Raw genomic sequence first — 20,371 nt, forward strand, 5'->3', positions numbered from 1 at the left:
TATTGGAGCTTGATTATGTTTGGCAGTGTTCCATCTTCCTTACAGTGAGCCAAACAATATCAGCGGATACGTAAACTATGCTTTATTTGAACATTTCAAGGGGAATTACACCCAAATATTACCTTCTGGCAAGTCCAAAAGCTATCCGTCTGTTGTTTGGGGAAAATTGCTCCTTTTGTTGTTCATTTTCTTGACATTTATAGACGTACTTTTGTATAAGAGCGTGTATCGCCAGTTAGACTAATGTTCCTATAAATCTCCAGTCGGTTCAAAACACAGGGTACAATATAACGCATGAGAATATAAACCTACGTTTGGCGTAGGTTGTATTTAACGCTCTCTATCAGAGTCGGAATAATCACGCCACATGGTTTGGTACCCCACTGTTTTAAAAGTCTAATAACAAACATAGTGTTTTACACCCTGGCAACGAATCAAACACGTCTATATTAAAAACACCCCAAACCACATCCAGTAATTATATGAAAAAGCGTGGCTCCTCCGTGACCTGGAAATGTCACATTTTTACCTTGTAATCCAAGTTATGGCTTTTGACACGTAATGGAGGGGCTCTAACTTTCCAATCAGTTTTAGAGTAAAGTGGGTTTCTGGTCTCTCTTCCTCACCTCTCTTTTCTAAAGAGCCTGAAATCTCATAAAGCCATATGAAGTGCTGAAGGTGATGTAATGTGCTCTTAACATCGGCAAGAGGGGCGGACTGGTGATTTACTGAGCGGAGAGGGAAGACATGACAGAGACTAATTGCTCTCATTTATCACGTTTGTGTGCATATTCACAGCGTAAACTAATTGAAATCCTCTTACCTGACAGGCAGCCAGGCGGTGTGGAGGAGTGTTTGAGCATGGGTGGATAAAGGATGGAGGAAGAGAGAAAGTGAAGGTCCAGACAGGAAATGAAGCTTTAACTCCAAATAAACCATGTCTTTGTCTAGACAAATCTCCCTGAGAATGGTAATGCTCTCTGAAAACGTGTTAATGTCATGTAAAGTCTTTCAGTGGAGGCAGACTCATGGCCAAAGCCCAGCACAAATGTGACTCGTGAAGAAAGGCTCTTTTCCGGCATAAAACACCAAATCAAATTATTCAGCTTTGCAACAGCTGCCACTGCCGTCTGAGGGAGGCACGTTTGTACTCTAAAACCCCAGTGTGACAGGAACCATTAAAAAGCCTTAACCAGAGGAACAGAGACATCAACATAGCCACAGACAGCCTCATAATGTACACTAAACCCTCTTCAATTGTATTTAAAGGTATATGCATGTTTTTTTTTTGGGTAAAATAAAGCAAAAATACTGAGGGCTGGATTCATTAAATTAGAACAAAACCTTCTTTTTAGTCCCTAATCATGAGTTTAATCACTCACAAGCTAACAGTCAGTGGCATTACCACTGCTTTTTAAATAAATTATATAAATAGTAAATTTATATGTAAGTTATATATGACATGGTGTGACCTTGTGCTTTTTGTCTGACTCAATTACCATAATTATAAATAGTAAACAGAATTAAATTTTTTAAAGCCATGTGTGTGATGATGAATTATAGTTAACTGATTTACATAATTCCTTTCAAGACATTCAGCATACAAACGAGGCTATCAGCAGGCACAGTTCCTCACTACTATATTTCCTCCAGACTGTTTCCAAACAGGCTTCCAGAACCCCTCCCCTGCACACCATTGGTTAAACAAATACATAACCCCACCTCAAACACACACCATTGGTTGAGCTGTTGCTATGCTGAGCTAGTCGAAATGCTTTTCTCCTGACTGTTTTCAAACAAGTTTCCTAAACAATCCTACATAGGCCTTTTGTTAAAATAAACAGACACGCTGAGTCCCAATTCGCCTACTTATACTAAGACCTAAAAGTATGTACTTTTTTTGTGAGGAAAAAGTACATACTTTTGAGTGTGTAGCAAAAGAGTATGCACGTTCTGGGACATACTTTGATGACGTCATGCAACGTGAACGACAATGTGGTTGCCTAGTTACGCACACCACAACTGTTAACGTTTCATTCATTCTTTATGTCGAATAAAATTTTATTTACTATTCCCATCTTTTTTTCTCATTGTTTTTTTTTCCGCTGCTGCATCTGGCTGCCATGTTTACATCACCGCAAAGCCATCGCAAAGCTCCTCCCTCCTGCACGAAATGGGTTGTGGGCAATATTAGCACTTAGAGTGTGCATTGATCTGCACTTCGAATTCTAACCGGAAATAGTAGACCATCCGGGTATCTTTGGAATACTCTTTTCAACATACTACGATTTGGGAAGTAATAATTCTAGTTTCGCATACTATTTAGGACGGATAGTATGCGAATTGGGACTCAGCACTAGTCACACCCCAAACTCACACCATTGGTTGAGCTGTTGCAAAAAGACCAGCAAAAAGCCAAAGTGTAATTTTATTTGTATTTTTTGTGGAAAAGAACCTACATATACATTTAAAAAAATCTGCTAAAACAGATACATTTTATATATATATATAAATAAATAAATATATATATATATATATATATATATATATATATATATATATATATATATATATATATATATATACAACTCTATCAAGTGACCCCTGTGCCAAGTGACCATGATTTGGTAGTTTTCCACCAAGCTGTTTTAGGTCTACACCCACTTCTGTTGTTGTTAAAAGAAGAAGAGAGGATCAGAAGGACCTTTTATGCCAGTTAAACACCAGTGCTTAAAGGAGAGGTGCTTAGGAAAAGCGTTAAAATTTTAATCCCATTCCAACCTCTCCTTCATCCATCAAAAATGTCTTTTGTTTTCTGTCCAGGGCTGTAATTACCCAATCGGTAGGTGTACACGAGAATGAAAGAGAGGGGAGGAGGACAAGTGCAGAAAAAAAGAGAGAAATGGAAGAAAAAAGAAGAAAAGAACTGTGTTTTTCACAAGCGGTGGGATTTACCCTCCCCGTGAAAAAAATCCTCGCACAAACAACGCTGTTCGAAGGGAAAATTAAAAGGATAGGACATTTGTTTTGCCAAGCTAACAGTGTACGTCCCTGGCCCAGTGAGGCATTCAGGAGATGCAGGGGACAAATTCAAAAAGTGATTGCCGTGTGAAAAGAAATCCTCCTGCCTTGAGAGTGCAGATTGAATTTCGAGGTCAGAGACAATTAGAGAGAGAGGATGGGACCTGGCCTGTGTTGTCATGGAGCCCGGCCCGGTGCAGCTCAACACACACACACACACACGCAGTCAGCCAGCCAAGAAGCCGCTAAGTCATCCATCCTACACACACATAAAAAATAAAACAACAACAACAACAACAAAAAAGACAGACATTTGTGATCCACCCTCCCGTGACCTCTCCCGCAGAGTTGAACAGGCCCCGGGCTATGAGGTGAATGTGTAATTCAAGGTGCAGATATTAATATATTCCCCCTTGACAAATATTATCTGTTGATCTGGCAAGTGTTAGTCACTTCCTGAACATCACTTGTCATTAGTGTGGTGCGAGACTGACTTTAGATGTTATCGCGGGTTTAATCTTATTGGGTTACAGCAATTTTTTAAATGTAGTATCACAGGAGACGAGACTGTATTCAAAACAAGTCTTTTATTATCTTTTTTTTTTTCATTGTCAATGCTATGTCTATTAGTCTGGATGATTAAAAAATCAGATAGAGCTTCAATAAATATGTTATTTCTATTGCTGCCAAACAAACCCACACAACATGCACAAGACAAGAGTTATAATATATAATAGGGTTTGGATTACTTTACGCAATATTTTATTTTATGCAAATACCAATGAGGCTGTGACTGTTTAACAGGTTATGTCTTAAAAGGAAAATCTGTACTTGAACTATGTGTCAGTACATCATAAATACATTTACATTTATTCATTTAGCTGACGCTTTTAACCAAAGCGACTTACAATTGCTAAATATGTCAAAGGTCGCACGCCTCTGGATCAACTAGGGGTTAAGTGTCTTGCTCAGGGACACATTGGTGTCTCACAGTGGATTCGAACCCGGGTCTTTCACACTAAAAGCACATGTCTTATCCACTGCGCCACCACCACTACCACTGCATACAGTGTAGACAGCATCAGCTATCATAATGGGTTCTATTGTATTCAGTCGCACCATTTGTGTCCGCTGTAGACATGGTGTGAGTCTTGAGTCGTTTTTCAACACTTCATTATTGCTTCAATGCAAAGCAAACTACTGCATCCACCACACTGTTATTTGTCGGGTATGTTGAAGAAAATATGCGCAGATGCTGTGCAGTTAGGGTGTATTTAATATATCATGATGACTCACAAATTCAGTATTTGCGCAGATTTGGCTTAAATGAACTTGCTCACGAAATTAATAAGTGAACATAAAGTCACCTGCAAAAAATTGGATAGTGATTTGACAGCGTTACCTGCCACAGCTAATTTTGACCCGCATTTAGAGAGTGTTAATTGAAAAACTGAATACTAATCACATAATCTGTTGGTGGTGCATTCCAATCCATTTGGGAGAGATCGTATTTAGAAGTTCACAATGCACAATTACGATTGAGTTTCTGAGTTGGGGGCGTGTCAGTGAGAAAACATGGCCGACACAAATTGGTGGTCTGATTTGATAAATTTGTAAAAACAAAAAGGAAAAATAATTCTATTTCACAATAAAACTCCCTTTTTTTAAATAAATGCTTATTATTTATTTTTATTTTATTTTTTTGAGAAAAGATAAGCACACATTGTCATCTTGCTCCGACAAAAGTCAATGCAACTAACATTGTAATTATTACGACATTCTAAATCAAAAATACAAACTTTCTCAAAGGACTTGAACACACTCTGTATCAGACACTTTTGCTTTTGGAAAAAAAATATATCACTGACATTAACAGACTTTTACAGTATGTTGCGTTGGATGACGCCAAATTGGAAAACTACAATTCGGGTCTGCAGAAAACAGAGGTAATCTAAATTCCATACTCTGGTGAGATTTTTTCTTTTAAAAATGTAGAATTGAAATAGCCAGTGAGGGTTTGTATAGACAGAGGGATACTGAGAAATCCACAGAGAATTGCTGGCTGCCCAGAGTCAGGGTGAGCGAGTGATGCAGGCAATGTTTCTTTTGCAGAATTGAGTTTGTGGTTTTAGGACACATTTACCCAGACATGTAAGTGCTTACCTGTTCAGAGAGAAAGGGAGAACGGAAAGGAGAGAAGGTATGATGAGAAGATCCTAGACAAATGTTTACAAGAATGAGTACAGTGAGGTTTCATACAGAGCACTGTGAATAATTAAGATGTATATTGTTGTTACAGGACTATGGATCATTGTTAGACTCAACAATCACTGTTGACTGGAATTCCAAATGTGTTTTGCCACAGCATTGTTCATATATGCTGATGTTGTGTATATGAAACAGAGACAATGTTACACAAATGCATAACTAATATTGTAAACAAAGACGAGAATTACATGTGTCTTGGTTTCTGTCACAGCCAATGCATTTAAATCTCAGAAATTTAGTGACTATAGAATGAACTAACTGAGTAAATGTTTATGAAACATGTCAGACACAGATGTGTAAAATGTCTTCTAGACTCCTTCAGTTCTGTCTTAAAGTCAACATGAAATCACAATAGACCCAATTTACTTTCTTAATATAGGTTCCTTGTCCCATTGGAAACAATGTATTGATTGATATTATTTGAAACACACACACACACACACACACACACACACTAACCACCTATCATACACAGCACACTTTTTATAAAAAAAAAAAAAAAAATGTAGTCTTTGCCAATAATGATATTTATACATATTGAAGTCAATACCTAAATATATTGAAATGAAATGCCAATACCTGAACAATACCTTTCTTGTATTGAGAAATTAAATGCCTGTGTGCTTAAACTAATGAAACAGATAACACTAAAAAGTCAAACTTATTGGTAGATACTGATATGACAACCAATATATTGCACATTACCATAATTCTGACGCATAAAATCATGCCTTGGCCAACATTTCTTCTTCCTTACTAATTTGAATATCTTGTTTCACTTTGAAATGTTACATTAAGAAAATAAAAAGTCTGTAAACGGTATTTCACGTCGACTTCAAATATGCCTGTGATAACTCTGTAGTCTTAATCGAACAAATAAACCCACTCGGAAGCAGACGTCCCCTCGCACAGCTGAGAGGGTATTCATTTCTACTGTGAGCGCTGTTAATGCTTTAAGGTGATGGCTTGGTCAATGGAGATACAGATCGTATGAATTATTGAACAAGGGCAATGGATGGTCCCTGTGTTACCCAAAGGGATCATAGCGTTCGTCCTGGACTCATTAGACAATAATGCAGGCGCATTTTAACACAAGAAATTTCTGTGAAATTAATAGTTGCGTATAACGTTACTATTCAAATGATCTTCGAGTTTGTTATTGATCGTATTGACTTTTTATATCTTTCTATTGTACTTGAATTGATTAGTTTGCGTCTGATGTTGCAGTAAAGCAGGCAGGGTTGAGTGATGTTAAGGAAGTCATTACTAACTTAAAACCTTCTTGCTAATTGTACTGAATTATAAAATATGTCTGGGCGCTCTCTAACCTGTCTGCGATTAAATATGCATGAGCGAGTCATTGTATGCCCTTGTCCCAAGCGAACCCTGACCCGGCAGTGACTCTGCCAGCTTCCTGTGGCTTCAGGCTGGCTAAGTGGCGGGCAGGGGCCGCTGGCGCAGAATGCCATACTGTATGCGCTCTCTGTTGTAGGGCCTTAGGGATGGAGGGATGAAGGTGGGGGGAAAGGCTGTGGTTTCCTGCTCTCTGAATGCTTAGCTCCTGTCTGTACGCAGGTATACAAAGCCTTCCTTCAGCTTACCGGAGGAGCAGCGGTCAGATGAAAAGGCCTCGCTGATGGCTAACAGATCTGTCCCCCAAGAATCCCTCCCCCACCTTCACAACACCGTGTTTGTTTACACTCTCCCAGAGCCTTTTTAGCATTTTCAGGCCTGGCCCGGGACTTGGCAGCCCTCCATACTGCTGATTGCCATATTCCCAGACCAGAAATGTCACTTACCACTTTGCTTTCCTTCATCCGCCGGTTTAAAGCCTCTGTAATCCCCCGGCCGACGGGAGTCACAGAGGAAATCAAATATTTTTTCCTGTTCAAAAAGACTGATGTGCTTTTTTTTTTCTTTGGCAAATGAAAGGTCAAAAAAGAGAGAGAAATTATTTGTCCAACATTAACATTCCTTTAGAAGTAAGAAAAAAAGGAAGAAAGAATGCAGTGCAAATAAACTCATTGTGGGCACACTGACATCATAGTTGATAGATTTTTTTGGTTTTCAAAGAGACAAGAATTGGTAAAGATATTTCATATTGTCAGATAAAATATTTCATATTTAAATTCATCCTGAAAACAAGTTTTATAGCATGCACTGTATTTACAGTGTTAAAAGAGTTTAAAATATGAATTTACAAGTGTTTTTATTTTACTCAAAAACATATATGATAGAATGTGTTTCATTTCACATATTATAAACAAGTCATGCAAAAAGTCACAAAAACAAATATAACACACAGCATATTAGCTACACAAAACAACTTAGGGTTATTGCCAAATTAAACCGTTCAAAACTTTACATTCCTTATTTCTTCATTTTGTTGGTTTCCAGTCTTTTGTGACAGTTGTGTATGCATTCCTTCTAACACCCTGAGAGCCAAAGATGGATGGCAACATCATAAAGTCATCGTGGAGAAGAAATCAAATGAGAAAAGCATGCTGGGAAACAAACAGGAACAGGGGACAACTCATGATATTAAGAATCAAGGGTTTGTAAACAGGGAAATTTATGCATATTCCATTATTGTTATTATTATGCCTTGTGGAATATATGTAAACAACTTATCAGGTTGGTACGTTTTTGAAACCTGTTATTAAAAAAAAAACAAAAACATTGTAAACAGCATTTATAAAAGTATATATAAACACGGAAAATCATCATTGATCCTTTCAAGAGCACATTACCTCAGCTGAGACCAGAGCAATTGTGGTGTATCTGTCATCTATCTGTAAATGACATCAGCCCACATTCACCAGTATAAGAGAGTCAGCACTGCTCAAACATCACTCAACCAACTTAGGCAGAAGAGAAAGAAAAGCAGCCTCCCTCTTCACTGGAATCCAAGGAGAAAAGGAAGTGTTTTACGAATGTAAATTCGACTTACTATAATGCTTTTCTGTGGTACCCAATGAGCTTGACACACCAGAAGAATCAGGCAGTAGGAGGAGATCAATTTTTATAGAGAGAGTAAAAAATCCATGATTCACTTCACACGGAGAGTATTTTAGCCTCATTTTTCCGAAATCGCCCGTGGAGAGAGATAGAGAAAGGTAGAGGGTGAGTGAGAGAGGAAAAATCCCATGACTTATTGAAGAAAAACAAGCCAAGGCGGGACACGATGCTGTTTTATTAACCGGACGACATAAAGTTTATTAAACTCACAGAGAGGTTGGAACGCGGGCCGGCCGAGAAAGGGCTTGGAGCGAATCCGAGCCATAATGGGAGAAATCTGACCAATTAACACCAGACCGGGAGGTCTGAGCGCGGCTCGCTAGCCAAATTAAGTCCCAGGAGATGCAGAAGCTCACATCTCAAAGCAGGGGAAGCCAGAGTCCTCGGCTCTGCACTGCCAAAACGAGCCCTGAGTCCATATAACTCATTGCCACTCACTGCCTGGTGGAACTAGAAGGAGCTCCGAGCATGCAGTTCGACCGCAAGTGTATGTGGAGGTTGCGAACGGGAGATAGGAAAGCCAATGTCGAGATCTCTCGCAAATATGACTAACAGCTCCCAGTTAAATGAGTGGGGCCAACCCTCAGCTGCTATAAAACCAGCACCGTTAACTGTGATAGGCTGCAATGTTTACACAACGGAGGGTTTGGAGGATACAACACACAAGGCACTGCTTTAGTGTTGCACTCAAGAACATCCTCTTAGAATTGTTAATAGATCAAAGATACGTTCACTGAGCCAATGGGAGAGACACTTTAACAAGGCCAATATCATAAATTGCACATAACTCAAAAAATCTATGTAGTATAATGTAATAGATTACTGGATTGGAGCCAAGGTCCTCATAGACCGAACAGGACTACAACAATAAAGCATCTGAAGACTCGGTTTGGCGTAAAAATGGAATTACCTCTTCATGATACTTTCATACTCTGTTCCAAACCTAGTGAGCTTCTTCAGTAGACATATTGAGCTCCATTTCTATAAAAGATTTGCACAAAACGTTTGCGATATTGTATAAATCTCAATAAGATAACTATTGCAAAATGCCAGCGTTTCTCTTAACAAATGGTATGCAGCTAAAACTGAAAATTTTTCCTCTCGCGATAAGTTATGATGATGGATGCTGGAAGGTTTTCATAAATAGCTGCCACCGCACTAGTCATTATTTTTAATCGAATGAGATGTAGGTGTGTATCTTTAGCGAAACAATGCAGAAAGCTGTTTCTGGGATGATTCTGAATAATGCGACGGCGCAGCTGGTATAAACACAAGCATTAACTAGAGTGGTTGCAATAGAGCGGTAATGCGTCTGTGTAAATAAAGGGTTATCTAAGCATTAATGGCATGGAAAGCCCCTTATAATTGAGAGTAGCCACAAAAGAAGGTGTTTATTGGAGTTTATAGTCCATCAAAGAGTTATCATATGATTTTTAAGTATGCCAGGTGACCTGTAAAATTTCCAATGCAGTTTTGTGAAATATACCTTTTTGAATTGCCTGAAAACCACCTCATACGAGCGTCAAAATATTTTTCGATATATGGGTTTTTTTGTGAAATTGACTTGATTGTTTCCATTTGGTGTATTTAAAATGCACGGTTTCAGTCTGCGCAATTTGAACAGTAATGAAAATGCAGCTATAGGCTGCCGTTCCAAAAGGGCATGTCTACACTTGGCAGAGAAACAAACACTGGTGCGATTGTTCTGTTTGTGTGGTTCATTTGAATAAGAGTGAACGCTGAACTCTACACCTTGGTTCACGCCGAACAAGAGGGCCGAGACCAACCTTTTAAGGGGTCTCAGTCTGCTTCCAAATGAGCTCTGGTGTGGTTTGGCTGATATATGAACAAAACACTGACCAAAGACATCTAAAGAAACCAAAGACAGGATGCAATATCAGAAGATGTGACTTTTAAAAGGACAAAATGCTCTAGGATGCATTGTTGTTCTCATCATAATACCTTAAAGTCATTAAATCACATAAAAAAAATTGTATCTGTAACTGTCTCAACTTTTTCACCCCTCATGAAACAAACAAAACAAAAACATACAAACCAAAAGGCCCACTATGAGCAGCAAGGCAGCTGGAATGGCAGGTCATTTGCTCCCCGGGAGAATTTAAGTAAGTCTTTACTCTGAGCAGTAAATCGGCCTGTCTAAAACCCACCATGAAAAGAGGCAACAATAACTTCAGATATGTTTTTCTTCTCCCAAAGGCAAACATCATAATTAAAGACGATGGCAGTAAAATGACAGGCACCGCTGACTTATGTAGTTTCATAATGTTACTGTTGGAGGAAAGAGGGAGGAATGTGGATTTCAAGTCCTTTATTAGAACACTCTCGCTCTCCCTTGTCAGCAGTGTAAAGACGAAGTGAACTCCCTCGGCTTGAAACACATTAGCTACCGCATCTGTGGGGAACAAGGGCCTTTTAATAGACCCTCCGGCTGTAAAGTAACTCATGCGGAGTGAGTTTTTATTGTTTGATATGTATGTAATACAATATTAGTTCACTTACGATGGACTAGGAGTGACTCTTTCTTTTTGGATCTGCATGAAATCGGTGTCTGGGCTAAAGCAGTAAATCACTCTGCTGTTTGTCAAGGCATTACTGGAATAGAAGTTTTTTTTTTTCTTGTTTTTTTTTTAAACACAGAATGTAAAGTATAACTTTTAAATAATCAAATCAATGTAAAAAAAAAAATTAAGCTGGGTGATTTAGTGAGAAATCTATTTTTTTGTGTTTTGCATTAAAAATGCTACTATTTTTTATATCGAGGATAAAATCTTTTTTTTTTTTTTATCGTGGTCTCTTAGGGTCTTTTGGACCCCATTGTATATCAAAGGGAACAAAACCCATTCTGTCTCAATGTGGTAAATGAGCCTCTGACATTATTTTGGCTTTCAGTTGCTGAGTTGTGGGAAAAGGTTTTTTTTTTTTTTTTGCATTCCAAGGATAACAGCCCTATCTGCTCTTCCTGCCAGCCTTCAAGTCCCCTGGTATATCACTCAGATGCCATCTGAAAACATAATTGACTTCAATATTGAAGAACAGAACCCTGTAAAATAAGACTCCGTGAATGCTTGATTCTTCTGAGCACTTGCAGGAGCGCCTCTATTCCTCTGCCAGTCTCTCGTTACATCTTCATTTTGGCCACCTCATAAAATCAGTCTCATAAATATTTTTCATGTGTTATATAAACCAACTCTACTCCCCAAATGCAAGTGGCCGAGCGGTGTGTTTTTTCGAAAAACACAGGGAAACATTTGTGGAGAGGAGCTGTTATTGGAAGCATTTGGCTGCGCTGCGAAGAAAAATCACAATTAGGTGAGGGTTTCACCTTCAACTGTCCCCAAGAATAACACAAACCTCCCGACTGACAAATCTGCGGGGCCTATGTAGCATGATTATGGCTCATTACCTCATCTGAATCCAGAAATTCTGGCTGAAGCAGAAAATCAAAGCAATGATCAGACTCATCATAACAAAAGGACATTTTTTTTTGCTGTCAGTTTATGAGAATTTTAGACGTTGTCTATAGATCACATTGTGTGGATGTGAGTCCTTTAAAACTGAACTAAACACACTGATTTTGATTGCACACTTCGAAATCCCACATATTGTTTTAACAGTTGCTTTGCACAGAGATGAGAGGGACATGGAGCTTTATATGGCATTACATCAGTTATGATGTTTTAAACAAAAGTGCCATACATGACGTGTTGTCTGAGAATCTGTCAGAGGGGGAAATGCTGAATTGCAGACCACCAAACGTCAGAGGAGGCCACACAAATTCTACATTCCCATCCCATAAAATGGGACTTTTATAAAGTATCCTTCTATGCATGTATATATATCTATATAAATTGTTTATATAATGATCTCTGGACATTCATCAATTGGAGAAAACTGCCATTCCGAAACACTTAATTTGGGGGGCATTTGATCGCAAGACCAAACAGTCAATAAATACAAACTCTGTGGCAGAAAATTGCAGAGCCACCATTTCAATCACTTGCATAAAGGGAAAAATATGTGTAACAGTTCACAAATCAGTTTTTATTAATTTAAACACAATCAAATAATAAATGTCAAAAACATCTGTACACATTTTCGTTTTTTTTTTTTTTTTTTTTGCACACACGACAAACTGTTTCACAATGAGGCCCACATATTGTCAATTATTTCCAGTTTGCATTATGATTGCATCATTTATAAAAAAAAAAAAAAAAAAATGTGTGTTAAATTTAGAAAACATCTACTGTTACCGTGATCTAGCAGCAAAATGTGATTCCCCGGTACGGGAGGTGGCGGGCGATGCAATAAGAGGAGTGAAATTGTAAATGTGGTGAGAAAGGCTAGGCCAGAGAAGAAGACCTCACCTGCAGGAGCCGAACATTATCATGTGCCTGAAGGGAGAATTAAAAACTGATCGAGTTAGCTGGGGAAATTCACAGTTGATAGCACATGTATGTTCTCAACTCCATTGTGAGTGCGTGTGTGTAGGTGTGAGTGAGTAGTGGCTTTCTTTCTTAAATTCTAAGAGCTAGAGTTTCCAGTCCACAGTTACCTTAGAACTACCAATATGCATCATGAAAATCCAACTACAGCGATTTCCAAATAAAATAAAAAGACTACTTCATACAAAATTACACTTGCTGTACAAGACTTTCTGCTTTTGCGCCGGTACAAAAGATAATAAAACCTATTTAAGCTTAAACGCCCATGGTGGACGCTGAGGTTCAATGTCCAGCTTGAGCAGGAGATACAGGGGATACAGACATTTACACTCAGTTCGAAGCTTGACATTCAAAAGATTATTATTTTTATTATGCTGCTAATGTTCTGCCTTAGAGTTTGAGCTACCATTGGGATTTAATTCACTTTGAAATCCTGACTGAAAGAGCCACATTTCATGGTGGAGAAAGTCTCTATGGACTCTGCAAGTTCTCACCACCTTTGAGGAGCAGAAGCCTACAAAGGAGGAAGCAAAACATCGCTGAAGAAAATTACGAAATTATTGACACTTGACATCCATGCTTTTGGTCATGACAAAACAATTTTCACAAAAAAAAAGAAAAAAAAAAAGAAAAAATCCTTATCTACATTTATTTATTGAATGAAACCTCGAACACGTCAACACTTTCAGGCTTTGCACGAGCTTCTGCGCCAACGCCTTTACGTACGTAGTTCCAAGAAACGGCTTTCCACAGCATGTACCTTAATCAATATAGGAAGGAATAGTCCAGTGATTACAAATTTACACACACACTCTCACACACACGCACACACGCACACCAAAATGGCTGTACACGATTGTCTCTGCAATGTAAATAACGTTTCGTTAAATTTTTTTCTTTAAATTATTTAGAAAATCCTTTTTTTTCCCTCCGTAGACTTCTTGGTGTAGGGGAATCAAAGTACTTTGTAATGCAAAAAGGCACAAGTCTCTTTTTCAGGGTCGGTGCCGCTCCACAAAGTCTCTCAAAGATTATAAATAAGAAGTGTAGGACATCCAGGGCGAAATAAGGAAAACGTAGGGCTTGTGCTCGACTGTCTTTGTACCATCGGTGGAGACATAAAGAGACAAAACATTACACCAAGTCGCAGTGGGATCGGAGTCCTGCTGAGTTCCAAAGGCATCGGTAGCTCAGTTTTTGTCACAGGTGTGAACCCTTGCCGAGTCCCCTGCATACACAGGGCTGTAAAACATTTTGATGGCTTCGGAAAAAAAGCCAATTCACAGTTAACCAGGGCCAGCAGCTGCAACGCCATAAATTCACTCTCCTCCACTTCGAAAAAGGTTTAGGGTTAAGACGAATTGCGGCCATGTGTCAACACGCTGAGCATGTCGCTCTCTCTCTCTACGTTATGTATGTGAATGGTTTTGTTTTTGGTCTGGTGCTGTAGGAACGCAGACGCTCGGGCGACGCAGGGTATGGGTCTGCAGGGCCCCCGCATGGTCTGGGACAGAGCGATAGGGCCGTCACAGTGCTACAAGTACTCCAGGTCCAGAGCATGATGCAGGGCCATGAGGTCAGAGTGACTAGAGATCCTCCAGAAAGGCATGTTGTGCTGGAAAACACAGGGAGAGAGAGAGAGTGTGTGTTTGAGGGTGAAAGAGAAAATAAAGAAACACAAAACCTGCAATGAACACTTCACTTAGAAAAACAATCACGCCTGTGAGTGCCGTCTGAACAGCCTCGATGGCCCGTAACAATCACACAAGACTTGAAAAGAGAAAGAACTGACAAACTACAACCACTGAAGCAGCACCATACCAATGAGATTACTCAGCAAGTATCAGTTAAGAAAATAATAATAATAATAAAAATACTATGGACAGATAGCTCAATATTACAAGGAAATAAATCTAGTTAAAAATAAAGGACATATATCTACTTCAATAAATGTATTTAATGTATTCTTTGTGTTCATGTTGGTTTAAAAGAAGAAAAAAAAACATTTTCAATTTAAACCATTTTTTTTCCTACATTTTGAATACACATGCACATGTGTATCTTAATCTTTTTTAATAATATCAAAAAGGTTTTTGAAAATGTTTAAAAAAGCTTTTATAATAATAATAATAAATAGCATTAATTATTCATTCATAACATATGATTTCATTTTTGGGAGGTCAGCTCACATGATATTGTATAACCTGAACTTGGTCATGAAAAGATTTTAAGAAACTTATGGACCTTGACACACAGTCATGAGATTCTTCAGGGGTCCTCTACTTCTTATTCAGTTTTTTTTTTCTTTCTGCAGGATGATTTGGTGGGTACATGTTGTTCAAATATTAATGAGCAGTGAGGGAAATTAGAGGGGTAAAAAAAAAAATCAGTTTAATTTAAATGAAAAAAATATAATAATATATTTAAAATATGTAAAACAACAAAGGCCCCATTAGAAAACACAGCAAAATGTTTTACTACTTGTAAGGAAATGTAAAGGTGCAATATATATATATATATATATATATATATATATATATATATATATATATATATATATATATATATATATACGGCACTTCTGCACAAACTTATCTGAACACAACATTGCAAATAAGGCATTGTTCCTGGGAGAGGCCACAGGGAAATATGATTCTGCCAGAATGAAAGAAGCTTGTCAGCCCAGAGTCGTCTGCACACAAACCATTACTGAATCTTATCAAAGGTATAGCCTCTCTCAAGCATATGTTCCGCTTAAAGAAGCTTGCACTGACCCTTAAAAGACTCTTTTCTTTTGTTTTGTAAATTGTCTTTGCTTTTAACTTTAAAAGCCAGAGATGATATCTACTTTTGCCTTGGTCGGGTTATTAACTAGAGGGGAATTGTTTCTGGGATACGATGGAAAAAACGAAAGTATACAAAGGTTTAACTTTGCTGTGGTGGTTTCCTAGAAAGTCACTTGACGCTAGTGTTGTATCTGACAAAACTGTGGCATTTTATATCAAGCCGGGTTTCTCAAGTGCCAAGGACTTATTAAAATCCCCTCCGCTACGTCGAAACACTTTGTTTCAGAGGAAATGGGGACTGACACGTAAAGCTTAGACTTCCTACATTCACATTCCTTGCATGATCAACTGACAACATGGAACGAATCACTTGGCACGATATAATAATCACACCAACAAGTTTTTGTCTGTTCGGAACCTGTCTGAACAACAAGCAGCTTTGATAATTAATTACACAATGAATAATTTCATGTTTTGTGGCTTACAGCTTTGGAAAACCTGGTGGATGTTCTGAATGCACAGGCGGCAGGTAACATAAATCTTCTGGTCTGAACAACAAGAGACGGGACAACAACACTCCTAATGTTCTTCTGAATATCCTCGACTTATCTAACAATGATTTAAGCGCCTTAAATGCATGTTATATTTATGAACCGGCCCCTCTAACGTGCCTGAGAGGACTTGTCTAGCATTACACACGGTGAAACGGCACAGTCACATGCAGGGACATGTAATTATGTCATCTCCCCTCCTTTTACATTCGAGCTGTCAGGGGAATTGAGCTGATTACAATACGAGAATCATTCTCTCACTGGTCAAATGACATTTTCAGAGAATGGACTGAAGAAATTGAAGGTTTAAAGGGAAAGTGCTTTAGAGTTCTAAGCATCTTCATACCTTTTTCGAACCTTGCTCCTCCTCCACGCCATCCCCCACCACCACATAAACAACTTTCCTCCCGAACCTCTGGATTACTCTCTCGAAGCAGCTCTCTTTTCCTGGGGAGAGAAGAATCAGGTTTAGGTTGCTGCAGAAAGCAAAGAAGCCACATCCAAGATCCAGCCCTGGTGAGGGGCTCTTTAAATACGCAATAAGTTACACAAAATTACGCAGTATAAACACTTTGCCTTGGCTTGGAGATACGATAAGATCGATGCTCCGATAAAAGTAGTCTGAAAAGCATTAAGTGTGCCTTATTCCTCCCACAACATGGGACAAATGGAGTTTAACAAGCTAAATCAACCTCACATGCAAATGCCGCAGCGAGGGAAGCGCTGAGCTTTGCGCGAACGAATGTATGAAAGTACAGGTCGGTGTTTATTTTGCATTCACAAAAGCAGAGAAGAAGAAAAACGTCAAAGTGGAATGACATAAATTTGCCGAAGTGGTTTCATATGTAGACCTGAAAAGGAGAGGCCCAGTTCAGGCTGAGCTCCAAGAAAATAATCCCAGCCTGATTAGACCTCTTCCTGAACATCAACCCTCTCGTGTGTCCGCCACTTCTGCAGCCTAACCCAATCACACGCCATGTGTCTCGCACTGTTTACACGTAATATTGCTGCAATTATGGCCACACTCCAATAGAGTCCATTCATACACGCAGGTAGTCAATACTGAGCTCACACTCACCTATTTTCGTGGCGCTATAAATATTTTCAATTGGAAATACTACTCCCAGTCCGTACAGGAGGACCTTGGCGAGGGCTGGTATGAGCTGTGTTGTGGTCACTAAGATGTTCACACAGTTTGATCTGTAATTGAAAGGCAAATAATGTCAAGTTAAATCACACAAGGGAGGACAAGGCTAAAGAGGAGCGCCATTTGTCATTCAGAATGCTCCATGAAAAATGTATGGTCACTTAAAATGTGTTCTTTGAGGTATTGGGGCATAAAGCACACTGTTATTCATGCCTCTCGCTGATTTATGTGTATCAGAGATGGGCTCTATATAATTCACTCGTGCTAAGGCCTACCTTGAGTGGATTAATGTTAGTGCTTTCAGAGCCAGTGTTAACCAGGAGTCAGTCAGGGCTTCAATTTCTGCTCGCAATTGCAACCAGGCTTCCCTTTTGGCCGGGCCAAGCAGACCTGAAATGAACAGAAACATTGTTTGAGTTGGAACGTCTTTGAATACTTTGCGAAATTTTCGAAATTTACCCAGACCAAGTGGTTTCTGCATAAGAGATTATTTGAGAAACTTGTGAGTGCTTTTGTTGACACACCACCCCTCTTCCCCAGTAATTTTAGCAAAGCAGTTTATTGGGGGATTACCTCCGACGTTATTTTTATAGGTGGTGTAAATTTCTTTTACTCGTCTGTAGCGGAAGGCCAGCTTTCTCATCCAGTCCACACCTCCTCGTACGCCGGTGGCCAGACACAGGTTGGCACTAGTGGCAGCAGCGTGGAATCCGTCTGTGCTAAAATTATATGTACTAAACAGAGAGGAGGGAAAAAGAGAATGAATGGCTTTTGAGCTTGACTTCAATTGGAGATAACTGTGAAAGGACTAGTAAGGTACTAGCTTTACCTTAGATCCTGCCCGTTGTCGTCTGATGACACGTCGTCGATATGGACCTGATCACACTCCTGGAAACAAGCAAAAACAAAGGGCGGCCATGGTGAGCTGGTTGGAATTAAAATATACCAATTTGATTAATGGTTTTCATGTGCAAAATTGGTTGCGATTTGGCAGCTTGAATCCATGAAGTGAATAATGTCAACAACTGTGGAATTCCCAATTGAAGGCTGAGCTCTCTCCCGAAAGCTCAAATCAACCCTCAACCACTTCCAGCCTCTAACCCCCCACCTGCTAAATCTTAATAAAAATAAACACCATCATCAGGGGACTGGGGATCCAACCCATTTGACCACTACCACTAGGGGGATCTCTTGATATACACATCTGGTGGTATGTAAAGTCGGTATCGGTAGACTCCGGGAAGGTAGCAACTGCCTCTACGTGTTAGGTCTGCTTATCCAGAGTCCAGTGCCTGAACAAAGAGATAGCTGTGGGATAATGAGAGCGTCTGTGCCCCCTTCAGGGTCTCCACTTCTTGGAGAGGCTGAGTGATTCTCCAGCTCAAAGCTGATTCAGCCAGTGTCCACAGTAACACAAACCAGACTTTCTGGTAAATGTAACGTACTAGAAAAATTGAACCTGATGCTAACCGCCAATGAAATTATGACCTCTGATTGCTGCCGAGCCACACACCAACACAGCCCGAGGCCAGCTTTTTGGAGAAAGCAGACTGAAAATCTGTTATTAGTTTTCCATTTATAGTCGTTCTCTCTCCCCTCCCCTTGCAAGAGCTCGAGATGTTAGTGAGCAGGGCATGAGCATTCAAATCAAACAAAAATCACATGGAAAGACAGGGTTGGCGGCTTGTGTGTTCCAAAAATCTTCTGCAAGAAAATAAGTTAACAGATAAAATAATAATAAAACTAAATAATAATAAACTAAACTTAAATACATTATTACATATTAAATAAATTATTAAATAAAATATATATATTACATCTATTATTACATTTCTATAATAGATTAAATACAATTTAATTATGAATTAAACCCCATCCAATGAAGTAAAAGAAAAATGGGTTGACATTGCCAGCTCTTCTGTTAAACCTCCATTCATATTTCAAGTTTAATCCAACAATTTACTTGGTAGTTGAATATTAAAAGGGGGTATTTCCTTTTAGCTATTCTTTTCTAATTTCCTTCCCAGAACTTTAAGCCTTTTAATTAAGTTTCAACAGGCTGCTAAGACACAAAAATACAAAAAGGACTTCCTTGTTTTAACTCAATCTGAACCTGGCCAAATGCTGACGTTATTGCATTCCTGTCTAATGCTACAGCAGGGTAGGGGTAAGCGCTTTAGACCGTAAACCTTTTTTATTTTACTGGTTCCCCTCTGAACAAATTTTTCATCTCTCTGGATTTGTGGGGAGAGGGAGGGTAGAGCGACGTGAAGAGAAACTCAAACCAGCTGTTCTTTAACAGAATTAAAATCTTGACCCCTAACCCCTGCTCTAATGCAACCATTCTCTCGCCAAGCCTCTCCCAGCAAGCCTCGAGATCCAAAGAGGAAAAGACTTTGACCCGGTGCCCTGCTCCTCCTCTCCAGGGCTCAGATAAGGGGGAGGGGGGCAGGAGGCAGGGGCGTTTGTGGGGGGGAGCTGGGGTGACCTCACATGGAGAACTCAAGAGTGTTGCGGGGCCAAAAGATGGACTGCCAAATGCAGCCGCGGCTCAGGAACACCTCAAGCTATTTGTGTAATCTGTTTCTAGATAGTCAGCGATGGATCTGTAATACATCTGAAGTACCAATTTGTTTTCCAGAGAGGACCTTTGGACAGGCCAAAATCATTACCGAAAGCTGGGGCCTCCATCGCAACGTTTAATCCTAAGTATGACGGTTATGCTGACAAATGCGCCATTTCAGATAAATCAAATATACTGAGATATTTCCAACCGAAAGTATGATTTAGAAAAAAAATCCAAACTATAAAAACTGTCATGCAAAAACACGTTCCAGAAGTACCACCCCCGTTCGAGTGCGTGCAGCTGCCTTGGTCTCTTAACACGTTACCATCTCCGTTTGACGGAATCACCGCATGTTTACATTGCCTTTTAATTCGCTGGTTATTACGACACAATTAACAGTCGTGTTGTGGGTTTCCAGACCTCCGGGATGAAAGTGAGGGCAAAGAAAGAATGCACAACCTCTAGCAATTACTGCACACAGCTGGAGCCCACATAAACCACTTGACTGCCTCTCTGGTAGCTGCACCCGGACCCTAATGGAGCCGCCCGGT

At 39.4% G+C, this 20,371-nt stretch overlaps 1 protein-coding gene across 9 annotated transcripts in view; it reads right to left on the minus strand.

Annotated features, from left to right (window-relative positions):
- Positions 1 to 11,220: 11,220 nt before the first annotated feature.
- eya1 (EYA transcriptional coactivator and phosphatase 1) overlaps positions 11,221 to 20,371 on the minus strand; it is a 71,210-nt gene continuing 62,059 nt past the window's right edge. For all 9 annotated transcript variants that reach the window (XM_026201061.1, XM_026201067.1, XM_026201066.1 and 6 more), the window contains 6 exons: positions 18,084 to 18,142; positions 17,828 to 17,988; positions 17,530 to 17,644; positions 17,186 to 17,307; positions 16,454 to 16,554; positions 11,221 to 14,385 (listed from right to left, as the gene is read on the minus strand). In XM_026201061.1, coding sequence (XP_026056846.1) covers positions 14,305 to 14,385; positions 16,454 to 16,554; positions 17,186 to 17,307; positions 17,530 to 17,644; positions 17,828 to 17,988; positions 18,084 to 18,142 — 639 coding nt within the window. In that variant the 3' untranslated portion in view covers positions 11,221 to 14,304. The remainder of the gene's footprint in view (positions 14,386 to 16,453; positions 16,555 to 17,185; positions 17,308 to 17,529; positions 17,645 to 17,827; positions 17,989 to 18,083; positions 18,143 to 20,371) is intronic.

Source organism: Carassius auratus, chromosome 24 (genome assembly GCF_003368295.1).
Source record: "Carassius auratus strain Wakin chromosome 24, ASM336829v1, whole genome shotgun sequence".
NCBI classification, from domain to species: domain Eukaryota; kingdom Metazoa; phylum Chordata; class Actinopteri; order Cypriniformes; family Cyprinidae; genus Carassius; species Carassius auratus.